This window comes from Chlorocebus sabaeus, chromosome 20 (assembly GCF_047675955.1).
Source record: "Chlorocebus sabaeus isolate Y175 chromosome 20, mChlSab1.0.hap1, whole genome shotgun sequence".
Taxonomy (NCBI): Eukaryota; Metazoa; Chordata; class Mammalia; order Primates; family Cercopithecidae; genus Chlorocebus; species Chlorocebus sabaeus.
In genome coordinates this window covers 135311782-135324812 of record NC_132923.1, presented here as the reverse complement: position 1 = coordinate 135324812, position 13031 = coordinate 135311782, and the positions used below count along the sequence as shown (strand labels likewise).

Sequence of the window (13031 nt, the reverse complement as noted above, 5' to 3'; positions counted from 1 at the left end):
GTTTTATGGGTAATTTTATATTTCTGCTATATTACCACAAAAATGATGGGAGGTGTGCAGTTTCTTTGTAACTTTTCATTATACTTGGATATGATTTTTTCTTAATCATAGAAAAGTTGGAATACTAGTACAAGGAAAACTCCTCAGTGTTTGCTACGGAAACGTGCCAACTGTTTTCATTTGCTCCATTTGTTTAATACTCTCGAACCAAATTCACCTCCTGTGGGGAAAAGAAAGAGATCAGCCTGTTACTGCCTCTATATAGAAATAAGTAGATATAAGAGACTCCATTTTGTTCTGTATTTGAGATGCTGTTAATCTGTGACCCTACCCCCAACCTTGTCCTTGCAAGAGACATGTGCTGTGGTAACTCAAGGTTTAATGGATTTTGGGCGTGCAGGGTGTGTCTTTGTTGCCCGAAAAGCTAGGTATTGTCCAAGGTTTATCCCCCTGTGATAGGATGAAACAATGCCGCTAAAAGGTTTATCTCTTTTTTTTTTTTTTTTTTTGAGATGGAGTCTGGCTCTGTCGCCCAGGCTGGAGTGCAGTGGCCCGGATCTCAGCTCACTGCAAGCTCCGCCTCCCGGGTTTACGCCATTCTCCTGCCTCAGCCTCCCGAGTAGCTGGGACTACAGGCGCCCGCCACCTCGCCTGGCTAATTTTTTGCATTTTTAGTAGAGACGGGGTTTCACCGTGTTAGCCAGGATGGTCTCGATCTCCTGACCTCGTGATCCGCCCACCTCGGCCTCCCAAAGTGCTGGGATTTCAGGCGTGAGCCACCGCGCCCGGCCTAAAAGGTTTATCTCATGGCACAGGATTTTCCTTTAAACTTATTCATGTCACAGAGATCCTTGTTCTTATGTCTTACTGCTGATTTCCTCCCTAAAAACGATCCAATTGTCCTGCCACTCCCTTATCTTTAAGATGGTAAAGATAATTATCTATAAATACTAAGGGAACTCAGAGACCGGTGCCGGCGTGGGTCCTCTGTAAGCTGAGCGCCCGTCCCCTGGGCCCCCGCTTTTCTTTCTCTATACTTTGTCTCTGTGTCTTATTTCTTTTCTCAAGTCTCTCGTTCCACCTAACGAGAAACACCCACAGGTGTGGAGGGGCAGGCCACCCCTTCAACCTCCTGTTTACATTTTGCTCCATTTTCGAATCATTGTCTCTATAAATGTAAACATACTGGATTTTTTTCCTAAACCACTTGAGAAGCTGGAGATACCTAAACACTTTGCTGTGTATTTACTCTTAGGAACCACACAGTACAATGATCAAAATCCGAACTCAGCCCATAGTCCAGATTTAACTCGTCTCAAATGTCCTTTATACCTTTTTTTCCCTGTTGAGGATTCAGTCCAGGATGACACACTGCATTCATTGTTGTGTCTTTTTTTTTTTTTTTTTTTTTTTTTTTTGAGACGGAGTTTCACTCTGTCGCCCAGGCTGGAGCGCAAGGGTGCGATCTTGGCTCACTGCAACCTCTGCCTCCCCGGTTCAAGCGATTCTCCTGCCTCAGCCTCCCGAGTATCTGGGATTACAGGCGCTCACTGCCACTCCCAGCTAATTTTTTTATTTTTAGTAGAGACAGGATTTCACAATGTTGGCCTGGGTGGTCTCGAACTCCTGACCTAAAATGACCAGGCAGGCCAACATGGTCAGCTACTCGGGAGGCCGAGGCAGAATTGCTGGAACTCTACACAGAAGGCAGAGTTTGTGCTGAGCCGAGATCACGCCATTCATTGTACTCCAGAGGCCGGGTGCAGTGGCTCTACACAACTTTGGGAGGCCGAGGCAGGTGGATCACCTGAGGTCAGAAGTTCGAGACCAGCCTGGCCAACATGGTGAAACCCCATCTCTACTAAAAATGCAAAAAGTAGCTGGGCGCGGTGGTGTGCCCCAGTAATCCCAGCTGAGGTGGGAGAATCGCTTGAACCCAGGAGGCCGAGGCTGCAGTGAGCCAAGATCACACCACTGCACTCTAGCCTGGGTGACAGATCCAAGACCTCATCTCAAAAAACAAAAGAAGAAAAAAAAACTATACTTTTTTTTTTAGATGGAGTCTCACTCTCACTCACTCTAGTCTGGAGTGCAGTGGCATGAGTGATCTCCTGGGCTTGAGTGATCTTCCCACCTCAGCCTCCTGAGTAGCTGGACCACAAGTGCATGCCTGGCCAACTTTTGTAGAAATGGGGTTTCACCATGTTGCCCAGGCTAGTCTCAAAACTCCTGAGCTCAAGTGATCTTCCCACCTTGGCCTCCCAAAGTGCTGGGATTACAGGGACAAGTGGCCTACCTGCAGGCTTTTCAGTTCATGGAGGTAACTGAGTGGAGACATGGAGAACCTGATGTTATTGGAGATTTTTATTACTTGCATTTCCTTAGCGATGGGGACACCCACACTATACAGGGCGACATGAGAAGCGCCCATGTTTTGTCAGGAGGCAGAGGGGGAAAAGCTAAGACCAGAGCCTTGGCTAAGGATTCTGTGGGAAGGGCAGGGAGGGCGGGGTGAGCAGTTCAGAATGGGCCAGCTTGAAAAATGCCATCTTGACTGGGCGCGGTGGCTCACACCTGTAATCCCAGCACTTTGGGAGGCCAAGGCAGGCAGATCACCCGTGTTCAGGAGTTCAAGACCAGCCTGGCCAACATGGTGAAACCCCATCTCTACTAAAAATATAAAAAGTTAACTAGGCATGGTGGTGGGCGCCTGTAATCCCAGCTACTTGGGAGGCTGAGGCAGGAGAATCGCTTGAACCCAGGAGGTGGAGGTTGCCAGTGATTTGAGATTGCGCCATTGTACTCCAGCCTGGGCAGCGAGAGCGAAACTCCATTTAAAAAAGAAAAGAAAAGAAAGCCATCTGGCCTTGGTGCACGGTGGCTGTCCTGGTTGCCTGTCCCTGGCCTTGGGCGACTCAGGGCAGGGGAAGTAGGGGCTTGTGCAGGAGTTAGGTGAGGAGGCGGGTCAGGGTGTGGGCTCTGGATGGAAGCGAGGAGAACAGCCGTGGCCGTAAGTTTGGTCGTGTAATTCATGGTTGCCAAGGTGACATATACAAATCTAAGAAAACAGTGGGGACACCCCGGCCTACAGAGAGCAACTGAAGAGGGCGCCCCAAGGGTGTGCAGACAGAAGGAAGGAAGGGAAGGCAGAGGTGCCATCCAGGTCCGTGACACCGTCTGTCATCAGGTTTTGGTCACATCAGTTGCCACAACTCAGTCTTCGCTGGAGTGCGGAGAAGGCTGGAGCTGCAGGGTCAGTGGGCCCTCCTGGGAGCTGGCGGCCATCCCAGGTCCAGTTCAAGCCACGTACCCCGCTTTCTCCCACCCCCTCCTCTGGGAGCCTCTCCCCTGATGTTCCCTCCAGTCAGGCAGCCTCAGCCAGAGAGCCTGGAAATCGCTGGGGCAGTGAAGCCCAGAGCCTGCTGTCTGGCTCAGCCCGTGGGTTCTGTGCCCCCATACTCCTGCCCCCCTCCAAGTTCAGGAAGCACCTGGGGCCAGCCCCCCTCAGGCATCTGGGCCACCTCGGCCCACTGCGTCCGCAGGGTGGGGCTGGCCCCTCGACTCAGCAACAGTGCCACGGTAGGGCCATGCCCTCGCTCTGCAGCCAGGTGTAGGGGGGTCTTTCGGAGCCAGCCGGTAGCATCCACCTGGGCACCCCTGTCCAGGAGGCAGCTGGCAACCTCTGTGTGGCCTTCCCTAGAGGCGTGGTGTAGGGGCGTGAAGCCCAGGGTGTCCCGCGCATCCACCTTGGCCCCCTGGGTGACCAGCAGCTGGACAGTGGGCAGGTGTCCCCCGGCAGCAGCCCTGTGCAGCGCAGAGCGGCCATGCCTGTCCCTGATGGCTGGGTCTGCCCCATGGCCCAGCAGCACCTCAATGTCCTAGAAGAGGAGAGAAGAAGAGCAGGGGCTGGCCTCAGCCCAGCAGGCGAGGGGCAGAGCCACCAAGCGTTTGCCCAGCCCAGGACTCTTCTGTCCCCCCAGTGGCCTGACTCTCCTGACACTATTTCCTCATGCTTTAAGTGAGGCCGAACCCAAGGCTGGCCTGCAGCGACTCTGTTTGGAAACGTCACTTTTTCCCCTAAGGGTCCTTAGAGCAAATTCAAGGATCTGCAGCCCTGCCCGCTGCCCGGGAACAGGGGGGTTCGGGCACAAGCCGGGCGCTGGCAGAGAGTCTGTTGCTGCCACCAGCATGAAGCCAAGCCCCGGGCCTCGGATCCCGCCCTGGTCTACACGGGAGGGGCACAGCCGGGGGCGCGGTCACCTTCGTGCCCGGACACCGTCCCCCAGCCCGGCTCCGGCTGCCCCGGGGGCACCTCTCTGGGGCTCCTGGCCCTGCGCCCCATCCCATCACTGCTGGGCGGAGGGCGGGACGTACCTGCGGGCGGCCTAGGGCGGCCGTCAGACCCAGCGCTGTGGCCCCCGCGCCATCCCGAGCATCCACCCGCGCCCCGAGCGCCAGGAGGAAGCGCAGCGCCGCCCCGCGCCCGGCTGCGGCCGCCACGAGCAGGGCGCCGTCCAGGCCCGCGCCGCCGGCCGCCAGCAGCTCCAGTACCGCCAGCCGCCCGCCCGCGGCCGCCCAGTGCGCCGCCGTCCAGCCGCGCGCGTCCTCTGCCTCCGCCGCCGCTGGTCCCGGGCTCGGAGCCTCCAGCAGGCGCGCGGCTAGCAGCGTGCGGCCCAGGGCGGCTGCCCAGTGCAGCGGCGTGAGGCCCGTCCCGGAGCGCGCCGCCGCCGAGGCCCCGCGCTGCAGCAGCAATTCGGCCACCCGCGAGTGCCCGTGCCAGGCGGCCTCGTGCAGCGCCGTGCGCCCCGCCCGGTCCACCGCGCCCACCGGGGCCCCTCGCTGCAGCAGGAGACGCACCAGGGGCGCGTGGCCCCGCAGCACTGCCAGGTGGAGCGGGGTCCGGCCTGCGTGGTCCCTGAGGAGGGGGCAAGGGCGTCGGCGCGGGGATGGACCACTGACCAGAACCCCGCCCAGCCCCACCCCGTCCTGCCGCCCACCTAGCACTGGAACCCCCGTCCTACCCCAACCAGAGAAGGGACCCCTCCGCCCACCCGGCGCTGGGACCCCCGTCTACCCCAGCCAGAAAAAGGACTCCTCCACCCACCCAGTGCTGGGACCCCCATCCTGCCCCACCCAGCGAGCAGACCCCTTCACCCCCCAGCCCAGGTGCACCTCTCCTCCACGCTGGCCCCTTGCCGCAGCAGCTGCATCACCAGGCCTATAGGGCCCCTCCACACGGCCCGGAGTAAGTGCCCCCAGCCCTGGAAGACACTAGGCTCCTCTGTCCTGGTTCCCAGGGCCTCTTTGGAGTCCAGCTCCATCCACTGCAGTTCCTGTTCCTCCTCCTCCTCTCTGGGCTCAGGCCTCTGGGAGTCCATCTGGGGGAGCAGGGATCCTGCATCCACCGTGGAGGCCTCTGGCTGCCCCCAGCCCAGTGTGCTGGCCTTCTTCACAAAATGCCTTCTGCAGGCGTTGGGGTGGAGAGTATGCTGCTGAAAGGCGGCAGCTTCAGCCTTGCAGGGGGTGGGAGAACACAGCTGGTCCCCTGGGCCAGGCTGAGAACACCTGAAGCTGTTTACTCAGCCACTTAGGAAGGCCCTACCTTCAGGCACAGCCCCTGCCCAACATGCTCCTCCCCTGTGGCTGTCAGCTCGGCTGCCCTCCTGGGGAACAAAGGCCAGGGCGGTTGGGCAGGACAAGCAGGAACATGCCTGTGGACGAAAGTTGCTCAGATGCCACCTCCCCCAGGAAGCACAGCCTTGGATGTGCCCTGACATGCCCCTGGAAGGCCTCACAGGCCTCTCCATGGTGCCCACCCTCGGGCAGCCCCCTCACCCTCACTCCTGTCCCTGCTGGCTGAGCCCACTCAGGGGTGGGTGCCGGCCCCTCCGATTCCAGGCTAGGGAGGAGAGCAGGGCGAGGTTCTGGCCTTCCTTTCTTTTTTTTTTTTTTTTTTTTGAGACAGAGTCTGGCTCTGTCGCCCAGGCTGGAGTGCAGTGGCCGGATCTCAGCTCACTGCAAGCTCCGCCTCCGGGTTTACGCCATTCTCCTGCCTCAGCCTCCCGAGTAGCTGGGACTACAGGCGCCGCCACCACGCCCGGCTAGTTTTTTGTATTTTTTAGTAGAGACGGGGTTTCACCGTGTTAGCCAGGATGGTCTCGATCTCCTGACCTCGTGATCCGCCCGTCTCGGCCTCCCAAAGTGCTGGGATTACAGGCTTGAGCCACCGCGCCCGGCCACTGGCCTTCCTTTCTGTAAATGCTGGACAGGACAAAAGATTCAACAAGGACTCCAGGCAGGTGGCCGGGAGAAGAGGGTGGCGCTGGCATAGTAGGGATGAAAACCCTTTGGGGACTGGCTGGGGCAAGTCTGGAGCCAGGGAAGGGTCAGATGCTGGGGCAGGTGGGGGCGGGGGGCAGGAGGGAGTGTGGGGAGAATCCCTGCTAGGGCACGTCTGCATGTGGAAAAGCAGCTCTGCTCAAGCAAGGCCTGGGGCAGCGGGATTCTGGGGGCCTGGCACAGGGTAGGTGGGGCTGGTGCTGAGGGCATCTTCCTGTCTCCCAGTACCTCGGGCCAGACAGAAGGGAGCATGGCTTTTTGGGATGGCTGCAGCAGCCTGGCCCCTCCAGCAGCTGCACGGGAAAGGTGATGGGGGCTACCCATTCCCACCTCAGCCCCCTTCAGCCTCCCAGGTCCCCAAGGACAGGGTCTCCAGAGGGCCCAGGCCTGGCCTCCCCCACTCCCTAGAGGACTGCCTCTCCAAGGGCCCAAAGGGTCTCCAGACAAGGGACCAGGGGCCCCATCCCACCACCCACCCAGCCACACAGACCCTGCCCTGCAAACCTCATCAGGCTACTCATTGGTCACCTTCCCAGAGCCTGACCACTGATGGATCTGACACAACGTGCATCTCTAACCGTTTTAGTTTTTAGCATTTATCACTACGGGAAAGTATGTGTTTATTTTATTTAAATGTCTGCCTTCCTCTTCTAGAAGGAAAGCTCTGTGAGGCTGACCAGGAAAGATGTGAGGAACTCTGGGGGCTGGGTGGAAAGTCCCATACTCATCAGGGCCAGGGAGGCCCCAGAAACTGCCTCATGCCAGCTTCCCAGAGGTACAGAGGCGAGAATGGACCTCCAGGAGGCCACTCCCAAGACTCCCGTCTCCCAGGTTCCACCATAGTGGGGGCAGCCACAGCTGCCTCTGTGATGCTTGTAGGACCCACACACAGTGGGGCACGGAAGGGCAGAGGCCGCAGCCCCCTTGCTGTGGAATCCAAAGAACCTGGAGTGGTTCTGCAGAGACATTTGAACCAGAGCGGCTCCATCTTGAACAGGCTGGGTAAAATGAGGCCGAGACCGGCTGGGCCGCATTCCCTGGAGGTCAGGCATTCTTAGTCACAGGATGAGATCAGCAGAAGATACAGGTCACAAAGACCCCACTGATAAAACTGGATGCCGTGAAGAAGCCGGCCCCAAACCACCAAAACCAAGACAGCCAGTCCTCACTGCTCTTTATGCGCTGATTATAATACATTAGCATGAGATACACGCCCACCAGCACCGTTTACGGTTGCCATGGCAACGCCAGAACTTACCCTAGATGGTCTAAGACAGGGAGGAACCCTCACTTCCGGGAATTGCCTGCCTCTTTCCCAGGAAACAGTAAGTGTTCTCGGTGGAGCAGCCCAGGCCGCTGCTCAGCCCACAAGGCAGCCCTTTCTTATTCCTTTATTTTCCTATTGAACTTGCTTTCACTTTACTTGGTGGACTCGTCCGAATTCTTCCTTGCATGGGGTCCAAGAACCCTCTCTTGGGGTCTGGATCGGGACCTCCTTTTCTGGTGACAGTCCCTGGGACTCAGTAGCAGTTCAGCAGTGTGTGTTGAATGAATAAGTGAGGGGCCTGGTTGGGGGGCACTTAGAAAGCAGAGGTTTTGCAACTTTTTAAAACTTTCTATTTGTATTTTTTAGATGGAGTCTCACTCTGTCACTCAGGCTGGAGTGCAGTGGCGTGATCTCAGCTCACTGGAACCACCATCTGCCAGGTTCAAGTGATTCTCCTGCCTCAGCCTCCCAAGTAGCTGGGATTACAGGCACCCACCACCACTCCTGGCTAATTTATGTATTTTTAGTAGAGATAGGGTTTCACCATGTTGGCCAGGCTGGTCTCCTGACCTCAAGTGATCCGCCTTCCACAGGTTCCCAAAGTGCTGGGATTACAGGCGCCCACCACCACGCCTAATTTTTTTTTTTTGAGATGGATTCTCGCTCTGTCGCCCAGGCTGGAATGCAATGGTTTGATCTCGGCTCACTGCAACCTCCTCCTCCCGGGTTCAAACAATTCTCCTGTCTCAGCTTCCCGAGTAGCAGGTACTACAGGCACATGCCAACAAGCCCGGCTAATTTTTTTTTTTTTTTAAGAGACGAGGTTTCACCACATTGTTCAGGCTGGTCTCGAACCCCTGACCTCAAGTGATACACCTGTCTCATCCTCCCAAAGTGCAGGATTACAGGCATAAGCCACCGTGCCTGGCCTGATTTTTGCATTTTTAGCAGAGACCGGCTTTCACCAAATTGGCCAGGCTGGTCTTAAACTCCTGACCTCAAGTGATCCACCCACCTCAGCCTCTCAAAGTGCTGGGATTACAGTGTGAGCCACCGTGCCCAGCGCTGTAGGGACACTGCAGGGAGGCCTCTACTGCCCTGCTAGATGTCACATGCCACGTGGTGCCACTCTCCTTCCTGTTCACAGGTCTGAAAGAAGTAGGCAAGATGGAGAGGCCTGGAATGTGTTGAAAGGGATGGAGCCCACTAGAAGACCTCACCAGGAACGGCTCAGCTCACAGACACCTACTCCTGTCAATTGATTATGAAAATGGAGTTGGAGGCTGAGTGCAGTGGCTCATGCCTGTAATCCTAGCACTTTGGGAGACGGAGGCGGGCGGATCACCTGAAGTCAGGAGTTTGAGACCATTCCGGCTAACATGGTGAAACCCCACCTCTACTAAAAATACAAAAATTAGCTGGGCGTGGTGGGCGCCTGTAATCCCAGCTACTCGGGAGGCTGAGGCAGAAGAATTGCCTGAACCTGGGAGGTGGAGGTTGCAGTGAGCCGAGATCGTGCCATTGCACTCCAGCCTGGGCAACAAGAGCAAAAAATTCCACCTCGAAAAAAAAAAAAAGAAAGAAAGAAAGAAAAGAAAATGGAGCTGGAACTACTGATGTGCAATAAAGCCCTGGGAGACCGACAGACATCAGGGGCTGTGCCGGGCGCGGGGACTGATGCTTGTCATCCCAGCACTGTGGGAGGCCCAGGCAGGCAGATCACTTGAGGCCGGGAGTTCCAGACCAGCCTGGGCAACATGACAAGATCCCGTCTCTACAAAAATACCAAAATTAGCCAGGCGTGGTGGCAGGTGCCTGTAGTCCCAACTATTTAGGAGGCTGAGGTGGGAGGACTGATTGAGCCCAGGAGGTCAAGGCTGCAGTAAGCTGTGATTGAACCACTGTACTGCAGCCTGGGTGACAGAATGAGACCCTGTCTCAAAAAAAAGTCAGACTTGGGAGTAACGTTCAGAGAAACTGGTTGGGATTTTGGATGGGAAAAGTTTTGCCCCTGACTAGAAATGATGGGCTGGGCGCGGCGGCTCATGCCTGTAATCCCAGCACTTTGGGAGGCCGAGGCGGGCATCAAAGTCAAGAGATCAAGACCATCCTGGCCACCAGGGTGAAACCCCGTCTCTACTAAAAAAAAAATACAGCCAGGCGCGGTGGCTCACGCCTGTAATCCCAGCACTTTGGGAGGCTGAGGCGGGCGGATCACGAGGTCAGGAGATGGAGACCATCCTGGCTAACACGGTGAAACCCTGTCTCTACTAAAAATACAAAAAAATTAGCCGGGCGAGGTGGCGGGCGCCTGTAGTCCCAGCTAGTTGGGAGGCTGAGGCAGGAGAAAGGCGTGAACCTGGGAGGCGGAGCTTGCAGTGAGCTGAGATTGCACCACTGCGCTCCAGCCTGGGCAAGGGAGCGGACTCCTTCCAAAAAAAACCAAATGTTAGCTGGTCATGGTGCAAGTGCCTGTAGTCTCAGTTACTAGGGAAGCTGAGGCAGGAGAATCACTTGAACCAGGTATGCAGAGGTTGCAGTGAGCTGAGATCGTGCCACTGTACTCCAGCCCCGGTAAGAGTAAGACTCTGTCTCAAAAAAAAAAAAAAAAAAAAAAAAAGAAATGATGGAAGACAGGTTCTTGTCCTGGAAAATCTGCCTTTCCTCTGCTCGGGATGGCTGCGTTCAGACAGGAGGGTGCCTGTGGTCCCTGGCTGCCTGCTGAGTGCCTGCTGTGTACAGGCCCCACACCTTACAGCTCACGCGCATCCCAGATGCCCTCTCATCCACTCTGAGACACAGGCAGAGGACACTGACAAGGCGTTCAGATGAGGGAGCAGCGGGGCTGGGGCTGGGAAATGGGGTGGGGGGCCGGGCTCCAGGTGGCAGCTACTGATGGGGCAGCTGTCAGAGTCAATCCCTTTGAAATGAAGTCTTTGTGTGGGGGAGCGGCAAAGGGGGAGGGCGGGACAGGGAGGGAGGAGGCCCTGGTGGGAAGGGCCCTGCAAGGCCTGCCCAGAGCACCAGGAGCTGGCTGGGACTGGAGACTGGCGCGGCTGGAGCTGCAGCTGCCTGGCAGAGGGGAAACTGAGGTGGGGGTGTGGCTCTGGGACAGACATCAGGGCAGGACATCCCTAGCAAGGGGCCACGGTCTGGCTGGGAGATGTGGACTAGCTGCCATCCCTAGCAAGGGGCCACGGTCTGGCTGGGAGATGTGGACTAGCTGCAACGTGGGGCGGGGTTAAAGGTCTTCTAGGGTGGCCCTGGAGAGCACTGCTCTGCACCTGAACACCACCCCGGCTGCAGGCCTGCAGCGTCAGGAGCATGAGTGAGCAGGGAAGGGAGATGGAGGAGGAGGAGGGAGGCGGTGCTTCGGACACAGCCCCTATGCTGCCCAGGGGACCTCCCGACCACCAGGCCTCAGCCCTGCCGTGCCCAGGGTGGCCGGGGCCCCTGCTGCTGCCCGGCCGGCTGGTGGCCGGGCTCCTGCTGCACCTCCTGCTGCCCGCCACAGCCTTTCTGCTGGTGCTCCTGCCCGCAGCGGCCGTCGTCTACCTGGGATTCCTGTGCCACTCGAGGGTGAGCCTGTGCCCCATGGGCGGGGGACTAGCTGGGGTCCTGGGGAGTGGGCGTGCCCTGCGGCTGAAGGCCACTGTGCTCCTTTCCAGTATTGCCCCTTGTCCTCGGAGACACATGTGCCCCTACCTGGCAGCCCCTTCTTCTCCCAAGCACCCCCACCAGCCGCAGCCAAAAAAGGGCTTTTGTTTTTCACCCAAGGGACAGCTCTGTCCCCTCCCCGAGGCCTCCCGGCCTTGTACCAGGGGCCACCAGGGCCTGGACAGCTGGGTGGGGGTGGGGAGAGAACGGGGTTCCAGGAAAAGAAGATGAAAATGTTGTCAAGTTTCACTAACGCACAGCCCCCCGTCCCTCCTACACACACGGCCCCTCCCAGGCCCTCCTGCCAGGGCGGGGCTTCCCCCCTGCGGAGTGGGCTGTGGCCTGGTCTGGGGGCTGGAGTTTAGGCAGATGGCCCCGGGCCCCTTTCTGCTGGCATGGGGGATGGCGCCAGCTGGTGATGGGACGGCGCAGGGGGACAGAACACGGCAGTGGGCGCTTTTTCTGAGCCTCCCCTCGACGGACCCTGCTCGGCCCTTTACCTGCTGCGTCCCGGATCTCCCGTTCACCCCTCATCACTGTCCGGCCCACAGCGGCCCGCCCCTCCCCTCTCTCCGCCCAGGCCCTAATCCTTCATCCCTCCATCTCCCCCTCCCTCTCCCCGCCCTGCTCAGCCCGCCCCGGCCCCTCTATCGCCCCGTCCCTGCTCTTTCATCTTCTCTATCGGCCACTCCTCTCTCCCGCCCTGCACCCTTCCATCTCCTTTTGCCGCGGCCTAGCATCCTTTCTCCCACCCCGCTCTCTCCCCCGCCCTCCACCCTGCTACCGCCCACCCATCCCTCACCGTCCGGCCGTCACCGCCCCTTCATCACCCTGACCCACCCAACCCCTCTCCTCCACCCCTGCCCTCCATCACCCTGCCCTGCTTCCCTCCCCTCCATCATCCCGTCCCGCCCCCTCCTCTCCCTCCATCACCCTGCCCTGCTCCCCTCCCCTCCATCATCCCGTCCCGCCCCCCCTCCTCCGCCCCCTCCTCTCCCTCCATCACCCGGCCCTGCTCCCCTCCCCTCCATCATCCCGTCCCGCCCCCTCCTCCGCCCCCTCCTCTCCCTCCATCACCCGGCCCTGCTCCCCTCCCCTCCATCATCCCGTCCCGCCCCCTCCTCCGCCCCCTCCTCTCCCTCCATCACCCTGCCCTGCTCCCCTCCCGTCCATCATCCCGTCCCGCCCCCCCTCCTCCGCCCCCTCCTCTCCCTCCATCACCCGGCCCCGCTCCCTCTCCTCTCCCTTCCGGAAGCTCCATCGCCCCGCCCGCCCCCCACTGACCGCCCGCCCGGCCCCCAGGTCCACCCCGCTCCCGGTCCCCGGTGCCACGCGCTGTTCTCGGACCGCGGCTCCGCGGCGCTCATCGTGTTCGGGCTTCTCTCGCTGCCGCCGCTGCTGGTGCTCGCCTCGGCCGTCCGCGCCCGCCTGGCCCGGCGCCTCCGCCCGCTGCTGCCTCCGCCCGCTGGGAACCCCGGACCCCGCCGCCCACCGGGGCGCCCCGACGGGGACGAACAACTCTGCGCCTGGGTGTGACCCGGCGGCCGCTGCGAAACCCCGAGAGGCCTCCGAGCTCGCGCGCGACCCCATCGCGTGGCCCGGCCCGGGAAACTGAGGGTCGCGCCCGCTCCCCCTTCCTGGCTGCGCGCGCAGCGCTCCCGGCTACGACCCCGGCCTCCCCCGTCTGCAGCCCCGCCCCCGCCACGGAGTGCAGAGGAGGGGAGGGGAGTGCAGGGGAGGGGAGTGCAGAGGAGGGGAGGGGAGGGGA

The 13031-nt window shown here is 59.3% G+C and overlaps 2 protein-coding genes across 4 annotated transcripts; one reads left to right on the top strand and one right to left on the bottom strand.

Annotated features, from left to right (window-relative positions):
• Position 1: 1 nt before the first annotated feature.
• Positions 2 to 5680, bottom strand: ANKRD65 (ankyrin repeat domain 65). Of its 3 annotated transcripts, XM_007980993.3 has the most exons (3): positions 5173 to 5680; positions 4375 to 4915; positions 2350 to 3878 (listed from the first exon to the last, which is right to left on the bottom strand). In XM_007980993.3, the coding sequence occupies exons 1-3, from the start codon at positions 5376 to 5378 to the stop codon at positions 3432 to 3434; spliced, it is 1194 nt and encodes a 397-aa protein (XP_007979184.3). In that variant the 5' UTR covers positions 5379 to 5680; the 3' UTR covers positions 2350 to 3431. The 3 variants fall into 3 exon arrangements, with proteins under 3 accessions (XP_007979187.1, XP_007979184.3, XP_007979186.3); XM_007980996.3 differs by lacking the exons at positions 2350 to 3878; positions 4375 to 4915 and adding an exon at positions 2 to 220 and having other exon boundaries at positions 5173 to 5650; XM_007980995.3 differs by lacking the exon at positions 4375 to 4915 and having other exon boundaries at positions 5173 to 5649.
• Positions 5681 to 5799: 119 nt separating this feature from the next.
• Positions 5800 to 12986, top strand: TMEM278 (transmembrane protein 278). The gene is made up of 2 exons (XM_007980992.3): positions 5800 to 11185; positions 12566 to 12986. Exons 1-2 carry the CDS (start codon positions 10931 to 10933, stop codon positions 12797 to 12799), a joined length of 489 nt encoding a protein of 162 aa, XP_007979183.1. The 5' UTR covers positions 5800 to 10930; the 3' UTR covers positions 12800 to 12986.
• Positions 12987 to 13031: the final 45 nt, after the last annotated feature.